Below are 17,162 nucleotides of genomic sequence, written 5' to 3' on the forward strand. Positions count from 1 at the left end.
ATTTCCTACCAGCTTCCATCTGGTTCTGGACACCAGTGCCCCAGGAGATATGTGTAACTTTATCTCTCTCTCTTTTGCAAAACACTGAAGGTCTTACAGTGGTCAGGATTAACTCCCAGGAGTTTTACAAAAATATGCAGTCTTGGACAGTCAAGGAAGAAGCCAACCGATTAATACAGCATTATGTTATCAAAACAGTTCCTGCTCCAAGACATTCTTTGTATTTAGGCTGCAGTCACTACCATGGCACAAAAATACCCCAGGAAAGAAAGGGAAGTGAGCTGTGACAGACAGATTGACACCAGTGGTGAGTTTTCCCCATAAATCTCCAGGGCAATCAGTAGTGCTCCCATATCTAACACAAGGGATCACCTTATGAGCATCTTCACATGACACCTCCCTTGTTTTCCAGAGGACCTCAGGTTTCCTGGGAAAAGGAGTACCTTGGATGTTCACGTTGAGAGGTTCTCAAAGGCATGGCACTTTCATCTGAGGTCTTGTTCCATGGGGAGGGAAAGCTCAGGTATAACATATGCTAATTTGGAAAATAGGGAGATGCTAGAGTGCTCAGAAAAAAAGAAATATGTAATAAATAACTCCCAATCTGAAGGAATAAGATGCCTGGAAAGAGAAAGTCCAAGTCTAGAAGACCTGAGTTAATCTTTGGGAAAGAATCTACATTTTTGAGATCAGTTCTGTAGCAGATTGAGCTTTAAGGCTTGGCATATTTGGAGGCAAATTATTATCATCTAACTTTAGTACTGCAGTTCTAAATTTCAGATTTTAATGACTCAGTAAAAGTCCCTAAGTTTGAACATTTTTCTGTTTGCTTTGTCCAAATTCTCACAGCTGTTGGCCAAGTTCTGCCTATCCCACTTTGTTTGGTTTGAGGGGGTTTTTTTGGGGTTTTGGTTTGGGGTTTTTTGCTGTGTGTTTGTCTTACTGTGTTGGAGCAGGCTGCTTCTCCTCCAGACCTTGTAATGCTTCCTAAATTATTGATATCACCCAAAGGGGAGGGCAGGGTTAGCTTATTCCCAGCACAGCTGAGAGAAGAAGGGGAGCGTGTAATTGCTTGTGTTTCCAGCCCTGCAGGCTGCAAGGTCTGCTCTTTGCATATTGTGGAATTTGATTTCTCCCGTGGCGTGACTGCGGGGTAGTCACTGCAAACTCCTGGCTGCATAGGGAAAAGCAAGCTGGGGGAGTTTCCTCGGTAAAAGAAGCAGTGGCTGATGCTCCCCACAGCTGGGAAGGGCTGTGCCCTGCTGAGGACAGGTGGAGTGCAGCTGGATGTGCAGAGCAGGGTCGGTGTGGCAGTGCTGTGACCCCAGTACTCGGAGTCCCTGGCAGGTCCAGGCAGGAGCTGTGTGCCTTCTCCAGGCACTGCAGGGCAGGGAGGTGTGGGCTGGCAGCTTGGGCACATCTGGAGCTCACACCTGTGAGGCTGGAGACCCACCTGGAGGGCTGCTGCACCTCCCTGCCCAAGGACCTACACCCCAAAAAGGGTGGCAGGACCCAAGTCTGCTCCGCCGAGCCCTCTGAGCTTGCAGCTTCCCTGAACACAAGGACTGGGCGCTTCTAAAACTGAGATTGTTTAAAAAAAACAACCAAAACACCAACAGAATCTCTGCTTCAAATTACTTGGATTTGCTTTTATTGCTTTACTGTCTGAGATGAACACGTTTCATGGATCCTGAGTTTAAATTAGGGCTGGAGGCAAAAGTCCTGCTTGAGCCCTGGGACCCAGAGTAAGGCAGGGAAGAAACATCTACGCTGGGAGAAGGGGAGGTGATTTTAATCAGAACACACCTAGAAAGCCAACTGTTGCCTTGTAGATACAAAGGAAAACTAACACTGTTGGCTTTGAATAATGTACATTTCCAAGATGCCCAGCTGTTAACCATTAACCCTGTAGCAGGTTGAAACATAGGGACAGATGTTCCAAAAGCAGCTTTATTTTCTGAAATGAAGAGAATGAAGCTATGCATTAGACAAATTAAGAAGAAATTCAAATATTTACACCCACTTGAAACAAGATGCTGGAAAAACAGGCATGATAAAATTGCCGCAATTAAATGTAATTTAATTTATAATTCTGAAAGCATGCTTCTTCCAAAGGCAGACTTTGAGTTTTCCTTATGGAGTGTATTGTTGTGATGTATGGATTTTCCTGACTTCTTATGGCATTTTAATCAACAGCCCAATGATGTGATAATATTCCTGAAGCAGAAAAATAAGTGACATTTGTTTAGACATAATTAATGAAATATTTATGTTGCATGAGGCTGTGTGATAAAGCCCTGTTCTCTTAGTCCATTTGCTTCTGATTACATTTGTGATTTTTTTATATGACCAGACATTCTGACGCCAACTATTTTACACTGAGCAGATGTCATGTAGTAAAAATGGGTGCCAGATGCTACAAGCCACATAAGGGTAATTTGTTTAAGAGCTGGCTCAGACTTTGTGCATTCAATTACACTCTATAGTGAGCTATATACAATCATTTGGGTAATATGGCTAACTTCAGATATACATTATAATGAATGTTGAGTGTGTTTAGAACAGCATGCTACATGCAGGGTGCTCAAGGAATTAATTTATTTGTTTGTAGTACCTAGAAAAAAAATAAAATATATGGCCAGACAGTTTTTGACGGGGATGAAAAATTTAATTAGCGCTGTCAGCTGAATTTCCAAATTGCTCTAGGTGCTGCTGATTAGAACTCAGGGCAGGTGCAAAGTGTCTGTTTAAGTTAAATAACAGTATCTTTTGCTTCACTGACTGTTTTGGTTTTGTGTTTTAGGATTTGAACACGTACCTGTCAGAAAACAAGCTCCCGAGTACTCTACTTCATCCTCCGATGAGGAATTTGAATCCAAGCCTTCATTAACACCCAAGGTAATCTTGAGTTGGAAACAGAAAGGTATTTCCTTAGCTGGGCTGTATTTAAATTTCATCATATGATTTTGATCTAAAACACAGCAATTCCTCGAAGTGGGGATAGGAATGTTGGAGGTTACATGTGAAGGAGAGAAAATACATTAAGACAGATGAACATCAACATTTCTTTTACCTCTTTGGATCTTCAATTCCTCCAGGTTATACCAGTGCTGACAGAGGAGGTCCTAATTTGACAAACAGACATGTTTCACTGAAACCACTTTGAAGCTGATTCCTAAGTGGCCTTAATACATGGCCCAACAAGCAAACTATTGAAAAAAATAAACCAAACAGATGTAGATTTCCTTTGGAGGAATACAGATTGATTTAGGAAGTGCTGCAGGCAGGTTGCCTGGAAAACACTCTGTTTGTGGCTCACCCACTTGTGCCGATTAGGATAAAGTCACACCCAGGCCCTGTACCCTGAAACTGCAGGAGCCAAGGGGCTCCAGCACCCTGAACCCTTCATACCCAGCTCTGATGGGAGGAAACACAGCTTTCATGGTCTGAATGGCTCCTCAGAAATGTGTTTATCTCTTTCCTGTGCAGATTATCAGCAAATGTAATTAATAGTATGAGGTGCCCTTTTGATTTGCTGCCTTTGGGGATAGGGAGAAGAGGAAGGAAAGCAAAGCACTGAAAAACATGAAAGCTGAGTGGGGCTTCAAATGGAAATAGAGGAAGCAAAGCACAGCAATGTGTGGCAGCACTTGTCCCCCATGGCTCTGTGTCAGGATGCACTGAGATGGCAGGATCCTTCATTCATCTTTCCTGTCACAGAAAAGACAATCTATAGTACAATAATGTTATGGTGAATGAAAGAGGCTTTAAATAAAATTAAAAAAAAAAAAGAAGGGAGACATAGGAGCAAACTGGATAGAAGCAACCCCCAGCAGTCCAGGCAGTCACAGGGAGGGCAGGACCAGGCAGAGAGAAGGCAGAGCTCCAGGGAAGCTGCCAGAAATGGGAAGAAGGATCGGCTGTTGCACATGGGCACCAGCAGTGATTCAGTTTTGATGCACGTTCCTCACTTGGTGTACTTCTTTCAGCTGCCCCCTTCCATCCCTTTTCATGGCAGTTCTGGCTGCTGTTTTGCCAGTGCCACCATTTGTATCTGGAAAAACTCAGTGGGAAAAATTTTAGTGACTTCCTGGCTGGTTTTTTAATTGTCCAGTCTATGGTGCTCACATATCCTGCTTCCTCAACAAAGGGAACACCAAAGCCTTGAAGCACTTCAGGACAGCTTGGGTCAAAGGCGAGATGGAGCAATGGCAGGTGATTCCTTGCCCAGCCCTGCAGCATGTGCTGTCCTGATCTGACAGCAGCAACAAGTGCCCTGGGGAAAAGCAAAAATCTCTGTAATGCAGCAGAGAAATGGCATTAGGGAAGGTTTCATAGCGCTTCAGGTAGTGTCCCATGATGTGAATTTACCACTTTGTAGCTATAGCAATGGAAATTCCTTAATGGAATTTCCTTAAACTGGTGCTTTCCCCAGCCTGTGTATAGTGGGGTATCGTTCACAGTCAACTTTGTGATTTGGAAGCGTTTTATTGACACTCACTTAGGACTGCTTTAGGAGCTTGTCATGATTTATGATGATGTAGGAACGTTTACATGCACAGCAAATGCATGTAAACGTTCCTACATGGTTATTTCCCTTTTGCCTTGAGCACCCTGCAGTAGCTCTGGGCAGGGGATGGGGTCAGACTGTCCCCAGGGGTCAATCCCAGTCTCACCTGGGGGGAGCTTGTAGTGCTGGGGGAGCTTTGAGGAAAGCTGCAATGGCATACTTATGCTTTGATTGCCTTTTTCTTCCCCTCTGTGTCTTTTATAGGCAAAAAGGGCTATCAGAAATAGAAGGAAGCTGGAGAAGGAGACAAAGCAGTTGATTAAACAAGAGGAGCTGAAGAGGCTTCACAAAGCACAGGTGAGAATGTAGCTCGAAGATGTCCCCATTGTCTCCCAAGAGTGACTTGTGAGTGTGGGGGTACCCAAAACAGGCTCCATGTCAGTCCCTGGAGATCATCATAATTATCATCATGGTTTTGTAAATGGGCATGAAGAACAAGAGGGAATAGTGACTGACAATAAGAGAAGGGAAGAGGGAAAGAGATAGAAAGGGGAAATAACATCAACCCCGTAGAATGTAAGAAACTCAGTCATTACCTCTGTGCATTACAGGGGGATACAAAAATACAGAGATGGCTTTTGTTCTCTCCCTGCCACAACAACGAATCATTTCCTTTCTTAATGAAAAGAAAATCACGTCATTTAATACAGTCCCTGCTCTTCAGAAAATGCTAGGAAAGCTCTGGACTCTACTGGTGTATTATTATTATTTCCAATTAGAGGTTAAGATTTGTAAATGCACTTCTGCACGATTTGATCTCAGATGTATCCTATTTAAAACCAAGGCAGAGAAGCTATGTTTTAGTTTTTATCTGAGAGTTGTAAATTATCTCAAGGTAACATTAGATGCATACACGACTAGTCATATTTTCATGCTTTGTGGAAACAATCAAGTCCAAACTTTTTCAATGATCTTTCATATTTGTTTGGTTGTTGCTGAGGGCTTGGAATGCCCTAACACAGCCTGAAATGGGAACTGCTGAGCATCTGTCTTTGACATTTCAACCCTTTAAGGTGTTTCATGCTTTTTATCCCCACCGCACCTCTAAAAATCTTATTTCAAAGGGAATGGACAATGAATATAGAAATGCTTCCTGAAGTGCCACTGAATTGTCACATCTTAGCTATTAGAGCCTTTTCTTTCTGGGTCAAAAGCTGGTGAAATATGAAAGCAAACCAAACAAAATCCCATGGACAATAAAATAGCTAGCAGAGCTTTCCAGCTGTAAACCTTCCCTATTTAGATGACCTTTACTAATGTAATATTTCAGAATATATGTCTCTGAATATGAAAGTAGTCACTTTTTACACCTTGTGAAACACAGAAATGTTATGATCTCTTTTTTACTGTGGGAGAGATAAAACTCAGAAAAAAACTGAGATTCTTTCGGTGCCTGTGATACTCACATAAAATTGTGATGCACACCCAGTGGTATATGTAAATTGCTTAGGTGCCTGGTACACTCAATGAGCTGGCAAGAGCCACGACTCCTCCAAGACCTTTCCAAGCTGTTTCTCTAAGCACTGAGACCATCTTTTGTCTCTGAGTTTTGAAGCTGTGTCTGTAGCTTGTCCATCATTACATTTTTGCAGGCAGTCCAGCGCCAGCTAGAAGAACTGGAGGAAAGACAAAGAGCTCTGGAGAAATTTGGTGTTGAACTGGAGAGAGAACTAAGAGGAGAAGCAGGTACACAAAGCAGAGCTCCCTTGTTCAGGGGTAGGATTTTTAACCTGTTCCAAAGCAGGAGGTTTTAATGGTTGTCATGGAAATAGTTTGGTGCAAAATCTGAAAAGGAACATTAACTGGCAGGACAGAAATGATTGATAAACCTTTTTCTCAAACTCTCTGTTAGCTCAAGCACCTTCACATTGAATGCTTTAAATTTTCTGTTGGTTATCACAGATTTGGAATTATTGACAACACTATTGAACCTGAATTTACATTTCCCCCAACACTACCTCACCACCCCACTTTTTTTTTTTTTTTTTTTTTTTTTTTTTTTTTTTTTTTTAAGTCCTATCCTGAGCTTAATTTCATCTTGTGGGGGGGAACCAGTGAGGTTTCCAGGAGCTGTGCCTCAGTTACCAAGCCAGCAGCAGCCTGTGCCTAGTAACGGGAGTCCTTAATGACTTTCCTGGAGTGTGAAATGCCATTAATATGATTAGAGCCAGTGGCCATGCTATAGCAACAGCAGCCTGCAGGCACACACAGAGGCCCCAACAGCACAGCTTTCCCCTCAGTGGGCAGAAGGTGACAGGGGTGTCACCCCAGCCAGAGAGAGAAGGTTTCCCCTCACCTGAGCCAGCGCTCCCAAGAACCCAGAGTTGTGGGATCCTGCCCCTGGCCAGCCTTGGCACTGCTCCCCAGCACACACGGGGTAAAGCAGAGGGACAGGACACCCAGGGGCTCCTGCCAGGCTCAGAGTGGGGATGGGAGTGTGAGCCGTGCCCCTAAGGGACTTCAGAGGGGGCTGTGGGTCCATGCTGAAGGGGCTGACAGCCTGAATGCAAATGTGTCTTTATTTACCTCCGCTTCAGAAAACTGAGCCTTGTGTTTTCCTGACAGGCAGTCGCACGACACAGAAAACACAGATATGTTTTGGCACCTGATCTTGTTGTTGTCTTAAGCAGGCAATTCAGTCCCACCCCTCCATGCTGGCCCTTTTAACGCCGTATTTCATAGCAGCTCTCACCCCTGTTCTGACACTGAACTAATCAGTTCAGCAAGAGAGCATTTGCCCAGCCTTTCATATTTATTAACTGATTTCCTAGGACTGATCGTGTCAGTCTATTCCAAATTTTATTTAAAATTTTATCATCTCTTTTTCTTAAATGAAATCATAACCCTTTATCAAACAGCACCCTCCTTACCACCTGTGAGAAGGTCTTGCTAAAAAGGCTGTGAGACTTTGGAGAGTTAGCTTTTTTCCTCTGATTTGTATAAAGGTGGTTGTTTTCTGGAAACCTCAAAAATACAGAGGGACGAGAAGCTTCTAGCTCTCGGGATAGACACAGGATAAATGGCCTAGAGCCACTTCTTGTTGTTGCTGTTTTGACAACCGCATTTCCTAAAGAAGGCTGTCTGCCAAGAGATCGATGCTTCTCATTCTCTTACCATCCCTGGTAATTGGATTGCCCTCATTAAGGTGAAAGTACTGGGTTTTTTTCTCCCTGTTGATTGTTTGTGTGTAGGTGGCCAGTTACAAATAGTGCAGATACTGAAATGTAGGATGTTACTGTCTCTCAATAACTCTTCTGGTGCAAAAGCACGAAGCCATGAGTTTCCCAGACAAAATGTGAGTGCTTTGTTGCTCGTAATAACACATGTGTAATGATGCAGGAATTGGTGAGTTTAATATTCAGTTCAAGCTTCCTAAAAATAATGAGCATTATTGTTTAATGAATGACCAGTGTTTATTAGGTTAAGTTGTATTTAAGCAGGTCTGCGCTTATGCAATTCAAGTGATTTAATAGGTATTATTAAGGTAATTAGAAAACGATCACAGTTCAGCAATAATATTGAGCTGCAAAGGTTGTGAATAACCAAATTTAGAGGCAGGCCTGCAAACACCAGTCTTCAGTGACATTTACGCAACTCTCCTCTAATAATTCTGTAAGCCTGGGATGAATGGCCTCTTTGTTAGGGGGAGTTATTCATTAGCTCCTCAACTGAATTAGAAGAGAACATGCGTGGGTGCGAAACAACTGCCATGAAGACTGATGAGCAAAATGAGGTTTTGATGATCTTCTAATTGTAGTGACAACAATTCATGCATTAGAAAAAAAAAAAAAAACCCAAAAACGACTCCCTGAAAAAAAATCTGAAAAAGATGAGAAGAAATAATATCAGTCCTATGAATAATTTTTCCTATTTTTGTTATTTCCTTTATTCTGCTTCAAAATACCAAATAATAAATCACTGCTGTACCGTTGCTTTGTTTTCCACTGACATTTGTGAAGGCTTATGGAGAGCTTCTGCCTACAAGAAAATACAGAAATAAAAATCTCAAAACACGTTTTCCACTGAAATTAGCATAAGGGCTCAGTTGACTAAACAAGTCATGAACAATGAGGGTAAAGAAGAAAACCTACATTGAGAGAACGTTAAGAAATGTCTCCATGCTTTGGAAGGTGGACAAGTATCTGCACGTGTTGTAGCCAGTTTTAGATTTCACAAAGAACCTATCTGAGGTGTCTTGGAATTTTCAACAGAGTCAAAAGAAATCAGTCGCAAGCCTGTAGAAATGAGGAACAGGAGTTTTAAATGTACCTAAAAAGGTGCAAACTGGCCAGGGCTCCCTTTACTGTGTGATGACCGAAAGGAGTGAAGCATCAATCTGGAGAACAGAAGGTTCAGGTTTTGAGAGGAGTGTTCAGTAAATACTCCTCCACAGCCTGTATAATCCCCTCAAAAGTGATGAAAATAGAAATACTTGTGATGTCATTAGAAGAATGTCTGACTTTCAAATGGATCTCAGTCAGTGGAGCCTCGGGTAAACAAGGAGGAAAGGTTTGCTTTAGCAATGCTGTAGGGAAAAGCCAACATGGCTCACAAAACAAGCTCAAAAACTGTTTTCCCTCTGACCTATAAAAAAGATCTGTCAACATCTGCATTATCTATCAAAAATGCTTCTTTGGTTTGTTCTGTCCTTGGAAGTCATCAACCACTCCATCAGGCTCAAATAAGTATTAATGTTGGTAGTAACAAGCATTTGAAAAGCTCAGGGAAAATGTCCCCGGGAACACTTAGGGGGCATTCTGTGGGATGGAGGAGGAGGCAAAACAAGAGCTACTTTTATTTCATCTTGCACAGAGGATTTTGTGAAAACGAATGTTGTTTTGCAACGTGCATTATCTTTGCTTACCTCCATCAACCTACAATACACAGTCTTTTATTAGAGATACAGAGCTTTTAAAGTGTAAAGAGGAAAAGTTAAAAGAAGGAATGTTTTTGCCTAAACAAGGAAACAACAAAAATGGAACAGTAACCTTTTGTGTCTGTGCTGCACTTACGCATTACAGCAACTGCAGTGTTTTTACTGACAGTAAAATCGATCAAATTTTGATGATGCCACCATTTCTTATGGTGGCATACAAAGACCTAAGGCTCTGAATACTAATGCTCCATCCCTGAATTGAGAAAGTGGCACGTTCCAGCAAGGACTGCTCCTGCAGTCACTCTGAGAAGACACCTTTTATCACCGCTTGTTGACCTGGAAGATCCCACAGGAGCACACCCATGGCTGCCAAGTTGTAATGGAATCAGGCAGGAATTGAAGAGAGATCGCTCTGCCTTCTCCCGCGGTTTTGTCCTCCTGTTTCATGGTAATTTCCAGCTGGGGCCAAGTCCTGATGACAAACTGCAGACTGCACCCCTGCCAGCGTGGCTCCTGTCCTTGGTGTGGGGCCCAGGGAACTCCTCCAACGCTGGCAGGAGGTGCCCTGGGTTCCCTGGGATGAGGGTGTCTGGGGAAGGCATGCAAAGGGTGGTCCCAAACACCTAGCTATTCCCCTCGGCTCAGGAAGATGGCCAAAGGGCTTCACTGGGTGGCATTGCTGCCCCAAGGAGATGGCCTTTAAACTGCTGCTTTCGAGTGGAGTCAAACCCTGCCTCTGAGCTCCTCCTTAGACTGAGGAGCGGCTGAAGCTGTAGAGATAAGAGGGCAACTCCTGGAGCAGAAAACTAAGTACATTTCAAAATGACAACAGAAAGGCATCAGAAACATTGCTGAACTGCCCAGGATTCTGGCTGTCTCTCCCCTTGGTAATCTAGTTTAACGATACTCTTGTAATTGGTGTCTCTGGAGGTTTAACCTGAGACCTTTTGGTTAAGCTTCAGTGCTCTCAGTAATATAAAATAAAGGTGTAGTCCCTCTTAAAGTGGGAGAAATCATATAAGCTTCCATCCACAGAAGGCCACCAGGCTGGTTTGTGGGGATTTTATTCTTGGTTATCTAGCACTGTGGTGTAAGGACTGAGGATGATAGAGCTTGTTTCCCTGCCTGCTGGCAGTACTCCTTTTGCTCCATCCTAAATCTGGCTATCTCTGCTTCCAAGTGTGGTGGGGAGTGCAAATACCATGGAATGGGGCAGGAGCACGGGCTGGCTGGTGGCTTTATGCTTCTGAAGGTGCCAGTGTGTCACTTGGATAGCAGCCTCAGCCTGGAGCAGAGTAAGATATTTGCTTCCCACAAGTGATCACCATTTTGTGGCAGCAGGCAGGAAGGGGCAGAACAGATGTGGGAGGTGTGTTGGCAGTGCTGGCACTATAATTCTGCATCAAAGGGAGGTAGGCTGGCTTTTTTTCGAGAAAAAAAATGAATGGAAAATGTGAAATCAGGAGGACATTAAAAAAAGGACAGAAAGGAAAAGAAATACATAGGTGCTCTGACTTGCCATTTGAAAACACTCAGGGGTTCTTCATTGCCAGAGTTTTGTACACATGGTATTTTAGGAGAGTAATGGTCCTTACCTGATGAAAGAGATCCACCCTTTTCTTCAGCAAGGCAGAGCCAAGCTGTGAGCTTTTTGGGAGAAAGGCTGTCTAGCAGTGATGCCCTGGCCCAAAGTGTTATAAAACCACCCAGTAATCATAGACTTGTCATTCAAAGCAGATGCAGATTTAGAGGCCAGTTGGCAAGTGAAGGGAAATTTGTGTCTGATGTCCACTGGAAGCAGGGATTAAGTTGCTACTTGCCAGTGTGTGCATCCTGAAGGTTGATGATCTTAATGGAATATCCACTTCAACACAGTTCAGCTCTGAAGCCCAGTTTCAAGAGACACTGTCTCACCAAAGGCAGAGCTAAGAGACAGAAATAGTGTCCATTAAAGTCTATGTGATTCTTTGAAAGCAAAAAAAAATTAGGACAAAAGTTTTTTAAAATCCAATGCATCTTTAGCTGCAATAAGCCACAACTGTCAACCAAAACCAGACAAAAATGTCATACCTGTTGTATTCAGCCATTGCTGGGGTAAGTTGCATACAGCAAAATCATCTCCATTTGAAGCCATGTAGGTTTACAAAGGAGGACTATTGAAGGAGAACTTAGTTGGCAAAAAGCATTGGAAAGAAAGCTGGTAAAGCACACTGAAGTCTCCTATTTCACACAGATTCAGGCACAAAGGACGAAAATCAGATGCTACATGAATGGTTTGAGCTGGTCATGGAGAAGAACAAATTAATGCGTTACGAGTCTGAGCTCCTGATTATGTAAGTAAGGACAAGCAGTAGTATTAAAGATGGGGAGGGGAGAGGGGAAAAAATATACTCACAACACACCTGAACACCATCCTGCATGCTGCATTTCAGACAGCTGAGGAACAGAATCCAGAGTAGCTACAACCTGTTTTGAACATAGATTTGCAGCTGAGGCCCCATCATCCTTCCCTCTCATGTGGTCCAAACATTTCAGTTCTGTGTGATGCTCTGAACCAATGTGGCATAGAGATTCTCTGCCTTCACATAATATGGGTCTAATGAACACCAGGGCACCTTCTCCTGGGAACAAAAACAGTCTGACAAAATCATCTGTTTTTATTGGACATAGGAAAAAAAGATCTAAAAATTCACTACAGCTGTGAAACACACAGATGCACCAACACAAGAAGCAAATAAAACCCACCTCAGAGGCCACTGTTGTGGCTAATGGAAGTAATGCTTGCTGTAGCTCCCTCACCTCCCTGCAAACACACTGGAGACAGGCAGAGGTGACTCTCAGCTATTTTCTCCACTATTCATGGGCAATGTGGGAAGGCGATGGGAACCTCAGCAGTCCCCATTCACCCTGAATTTCCCACCTCTGCAGGCTGCTCACTGCCATTTATCATTTCCTTATCACCCAGTCCAGCCCTGAGCAGCTGCACCCCAGTTTTTCCCCAGCTGTGCTGGGGGCTGAGCCTTTCTGGCCCCTCTCTTTGTCACAGGGTGCTGTGGTAGCAATGCTTTCTTCTCACACTGCCTGTGAGTTAAAAAGGCAATAGTGGGCTGCCTTTAGGGCTGCAGGACACAAAATGTTGTTGTCTGGACGTGTTCATGTGTTAAATCCTTTGCCTCCCGGTGAGGCCGTTCATGTGTGGATTCAGCCCTATTCAGAATTACACTGTGGGTGCCACCAGCAAAGCAGAGATGGCTCAAAGCCTCCAGCACTGCTGTGTACGGGGGAGTTTAACCCCATACATAATATAAAAGGTGGCAGTGGCACTTCTGGAGCTGCTCTGGAGATGTTGGCACAGGCAAACCTTTTAGTGTTGGCAGCCCACAAGGAGAGAATATTGGATAAACAGAACACAAATCTTGTAATTGAGATCATATTAACATGTATGTCTTCACTGAAAAAAGCTGCTTCTTTAACACACTTTTTGCTGCCCCCAGAGCCCAAGAGCTAGAACTGGAGGACCACCAAAGCAGGCTGGAACAAAAGCTGAGAGAGAAAATGGCCATTGATGGTAAGTCAGAGGGGGCAGTGTGCTCCAGCCCACAGGGTCAGACCATGCCAACCCTCTTTGCTCTAAGAAGAACCAGGGTGGCTGAGGCTCCTGTGCTCCCTCTGAGCACAGCTCAGCCAGCAAAATGTGAGATCTTCTCATCTGACTCCTGGTGAAGACAGCTGAGCTGACCTGCCCAGTTCTACTCTGAACTGGGTCAGAAGCACTGCACGGGTAATTGCACTAATTGTGCCCTGCAGGCAGCAGTGTCCAGCTGATGGTGGACAGCAATGGAAGGTAACTTCTTCAGTCACCTAAACAGAAAGAGGTTATCTGCTTAAGGTTATCTCATTGCTGGTTACCCCAGTGTTTTGGGACTGCTTTGAGGTACTTGGGATTACAGCTTGGGCCTGTCCTTTCATCTGGGATTTGAAAAGGAGCATGGGGAGGAGCAGTGCTGGGAGAAGAGTGGTTCCATAGCACTGAGTACCCCAAAATATCCCGTTGTGTTCTAGGCACGTGGATTGCAAGTGACGGCAGTTTTCAGTACGTTTTCTGAAAAATGCTTTCCATTTTCTTACAGGTACTACATTTCCTGTTGGGATTTTTACCTTATGAGCTAAATTTAAACTACAGCTTAGTTGCTTCTGTAATTAAGTAGTGCTTTCCCTAGCCCTTCTAGTCTAAATTTTGTTAAAAGATCTAGTCTAGACCCTAGGAATCCTAATGGTCAACTTCAAGTGGCCGAAATCCAGGAGAGAATTTCCCTGAACTGTAACTTTAATAATACTAACTGCTATTGACTAGATTTGTCATAGACTATAATGATAATTCAAGCTGTGCACTAACAGTTAAATTGCAAACAGTGATCTGGTTCTTAAGCTCTTTTTTGTGACCTTTCAGACAGCCTTAAAGATGAGATGGATCTGAATGAGGAGGATGAAATTTTTACCGAGATGATGAAAGTGGTGGAAGAAAGGGACAGACTCATATGTGCCTTAGAAGAGCAGAGAGTGAGAGAAAGAGCAGAAGACCAGCACTTTGAAAGCCTTATATTATCTACAGGTTATCAGCTGAGCAGGATTTAAACAGCCACGTGCAAATAAGCATCCTTTCAGCAGCATTCCCTATCACAGAGATACAGTCTTCTGGAAAATGAAGGAATTCGAATTTAAAATCAGCTTATTTGGGAAACACGTCATTTCGTTTTCAAAAGCTTTAAAGCAGTCCTTTTGCTTATACCAGAGACAGTCATTTCACTGTCAGCTCAAAGGATCTCTGGGATACAGATTTGGACTGAACTTGCCTGTCTGATGGGCACCAGGGTCTGTGAAAGGGAAATCAGAGCTCCATTATTCTCTTGGAATTTTATTTTATTGCTGAGAATAGAGTTTCTGAGGAACATGATGACATCATTTAGTATTTCTGAGACAGCCTTACTTTCCATCTGTTTGTCTGAATCTCTGTGTGGCTTTGTTAATATTTTGGCACAGCCAAGCCATGGTCAACTATAGAAAAGTCAGAAAAAAAAAAAAAAAAGGCATCTCATAAAAATAGGGTGAGTCTTTATTTCTGGTGGAGGAAGAGTCGTTTGACTAATGACTACATATAAGCACTTACTAAAACTACTGTAAATGCAATGTCAGAAGTTAATTTTTCAGGTATTTATCAGTTTTATTGCACTGTGTATTTTTGAACAAGAAGTTAAAGCAATATTAAATCCCTGCATTTTGTAAAATGGTAAGGGATTATCAAAGGGGTAACTATCCTTACAGCTGTTACATGCTCAAAAAAGTTTCTGTATATCAGAGTTTAAGGTCTTTGATATAATATAAAAGATAATTTAAAAATAGTAATTTAGACCAAATTGATATTTATAGGGCAGACTGAACTATGACAAACTACAATTTCTTCATAAAATACATTACAAGTTGTATTGTTGGGTGTGATGAATGGTACAGCAATTGAAGACCTCCCTGAGAAAAATGCCATAAAAAGATTGCAAAAAATGTTGCGTTTTTAATATCAACATTTGATAAAAAATATTGTGAGTGTATTTAAATTACATTTATCTTGCTGCTTGAGAATACATGCTTTTTTTTTTTTTTTTTAAAGGGACCATCTCCTGTCTTTTTTGTAGATGCATTTGTTGATATTGGCAAAACAGCCTGCAGAAATTCTCCTAATTTAAGTAATGTCTTAAATCTGAGGTAATTTCTGCAATTTAAGATTGGTAATATTCCCAACTTTATGTGTGATGCACTAGATTTTCAAACTGGAAAAGATAAGGGGAAATTGAAAGAATGTTTTGGTGGTTTTTTGGTGTGGTTTTTTTTTTTTTTTTAATATCATTTTACCTCGTGCTCTGAGAAGATTTGATGTTCTCACTATTTTGTGAATGGTGCTAATTTGCAGCATCTGCCTATGGTACAGCCAAAGATAGAAGCACTCCTGTTAAAAAAGCTTTAAACTGGAAAACCTCTTGGTGAGTACTGGTAAAGTAAGAGACACACTGGGTCCTGTCACAATAATCCATGAGTTATCTTCAGAGGATTTTGGTTTTTGTTTGGGTTTTTTTTTTTTTTTCTGTATTGCAAGAAATTTGAAATACCCTTTCTAAAGGTAAAAGCAAGTTTTTGCTATTGCCCACACTTAAATAATATACCTCTGTTGGTGCAAGCTTTATACTATTGCTCTGCAATATTTATTTATATTTATTTATTAGACTGTTTAGAGAGGGCAAGAGTGCTGGGTTACATTTTACAGTTTGGATGTTGTCTCTGATTTTGATGGAAAAATGTGTATTTCTAACAGCTGTGCACAGCAAAGCTCTGCATTGTAGAGTAGACAGCTTTATAGGTTTGGTAAATAATTAGCAAAAAAATATGAATTAAGATTCTAAACAATATTCTCAGTGACTGTAACTTGAAGGGATACCCTTAAAACACAGCATTCAGGGCTTTAACATGTAATTTGTCTTTCATCACGGTGAAAAGACATGGAAGAATCCTTAAATGTGTTCCAAAAAAAGCCACCAGACTTCTTTTTCCCCCTCTCATTCATAGGCTAAGCATACCTGATCTTCAGATGACATTTTTACTGACATGGATTGCAGTGATTGATTTTTTTTAAACTAACTCTATTACTTAAGACTGACACAAAGTACGAGAGGCAGAGCAACAGCAAATATTTTCATTTTCTCTGTTGATATCTGCTGGTATTTCCAGTTTTGTGGAGAAAATTTCTGGGTTTTATTGCTGTCCCCAGTCCTGCCTCATGCAGTCCTGTAGAAAAAGACAGTCTAGGAAATGTCATCATTTTCTGTGGGAGTCATCATTATTTCGAGGTATTTTTTAGAAGTTTGAAAGCAAAATTCTTAGAACTTTGCCCAAGAGGAGAAGTCTGCAGAAATCTCCAGTTATATCAAAGATTAGTGTTTTCACCTCACTTTTACAATTAAGAAGTCCATTCACATTAGTGTTGCTGTTGTAAATAAACCCTGAGATTTCAGTTTACGGCAGATACCTGTTCAGCTATAAAACCAAATTCCAAAGGGTGTTTTCCCTTTAGCTCCAAAGATTTACATTCTGGAGAGTATCAGAGTCCACAGAAGCTGAGGGCCATAAGAACTTTATGGGCATCAGAAATATCCTTTGCTAAAGAAACACTTTTCTGCATGCCCTGTGGTTGTTACACATGCTCCACCCAAAACTGTCTGCTCTTGGGTGGAAAAACCTGTCAGGCTACTGCTGCCCTGCCTGATATTAAGTACCTCACAAGATTAGATCCAAAAATAAACCATGCAAGTGATTTAGAAAATCATAAACTCCTAAGTCGTTTAAAGCATGTCTTTGTGTATTGTGAGAGTAGAGAAGGAGGGTTAAAAAAAAACCAAAACAAAAGAGAAGCTATATGTACTGTTCACAGGTCAGTTTCGTATGGTTGGCTTGTACTAGAAATGTATTTAAACACTGGTTTGGTTATCAGTTTTCTTGCTGCTCAATCTTTTCTGTTACTTGGCTCACTAATTTATAATAGTTTTGTTCATTTTTAAGTTCACGGCACTGTCATTTCGGGGTATAATGTGATGTGCTGGAATGTACTGAGTGTGTCTAAATGGGCTGGTTGTGAGAAATTTTCTATTTGAAAGAATAAAATTCTGTCTTGAC

General features: G+C 42.0%; 1 protein-coding gene across 2 annotated transcripts in view; it reads left to right on the forward strand.

The window, feature by feature from the left end:
- The window catches only part of MICAL2 (microtubule associated monooxygenase, calponin and LIM domain containing 2), a 119,360-nt gene extending 102,198 nt beyond the window's left edge, over nucleotides 1-17,162 (forward strand). For both annotated transcript variants that reach the window (XM_066320563.1, XM_066320564.1), the window contains 6 exons: nucleotides 2,804-2,898; nucleotides 4,775-4,867; nucleotides 6,163-6,256; nucleotides 11,680-11,779; nucleotides 12,941-13,014; nucleotides 13,897-17,162. In XM_066320563.1, the coding sequence (XP_066176660.1) occupies nucleotides 2,804-2,898; nucleotides 4,775-4,867; nucleotides 6,163-6,256; nucleotides 11,680-11,779; nucleotides 12,941-13,014; nucleotides 13,897-14,081 (641 nt within the window). In that variant the 3' untranslated portion in view covers nucleotides 14,082-17,162. The remainder of the gene's footprint in view (nucleotides 1-2,803; nucleotides 2,899-4,774; nucleotides 4,868-6,162; nucleotides 6,257-11,679; nucleotides 11,780-12,940; nucleotides 13,015-13,896) is intronic.

The sequence above is a fragment of the Sylvia atricapilla genome, chromosome 6, assembly GCF_009819655.1.
Source record: "Sylvia atricapilla isolate bSylAtr1 chromosome 6, bSylAtr1.pri, whole genome shotgun sequence".
NCBI classification, from domain to species: Eukaryota; Metazoa; Chordata; class Aves; order Passeriformes; family Sylviidae; genus Sylvia; species Sylvia atricapilla.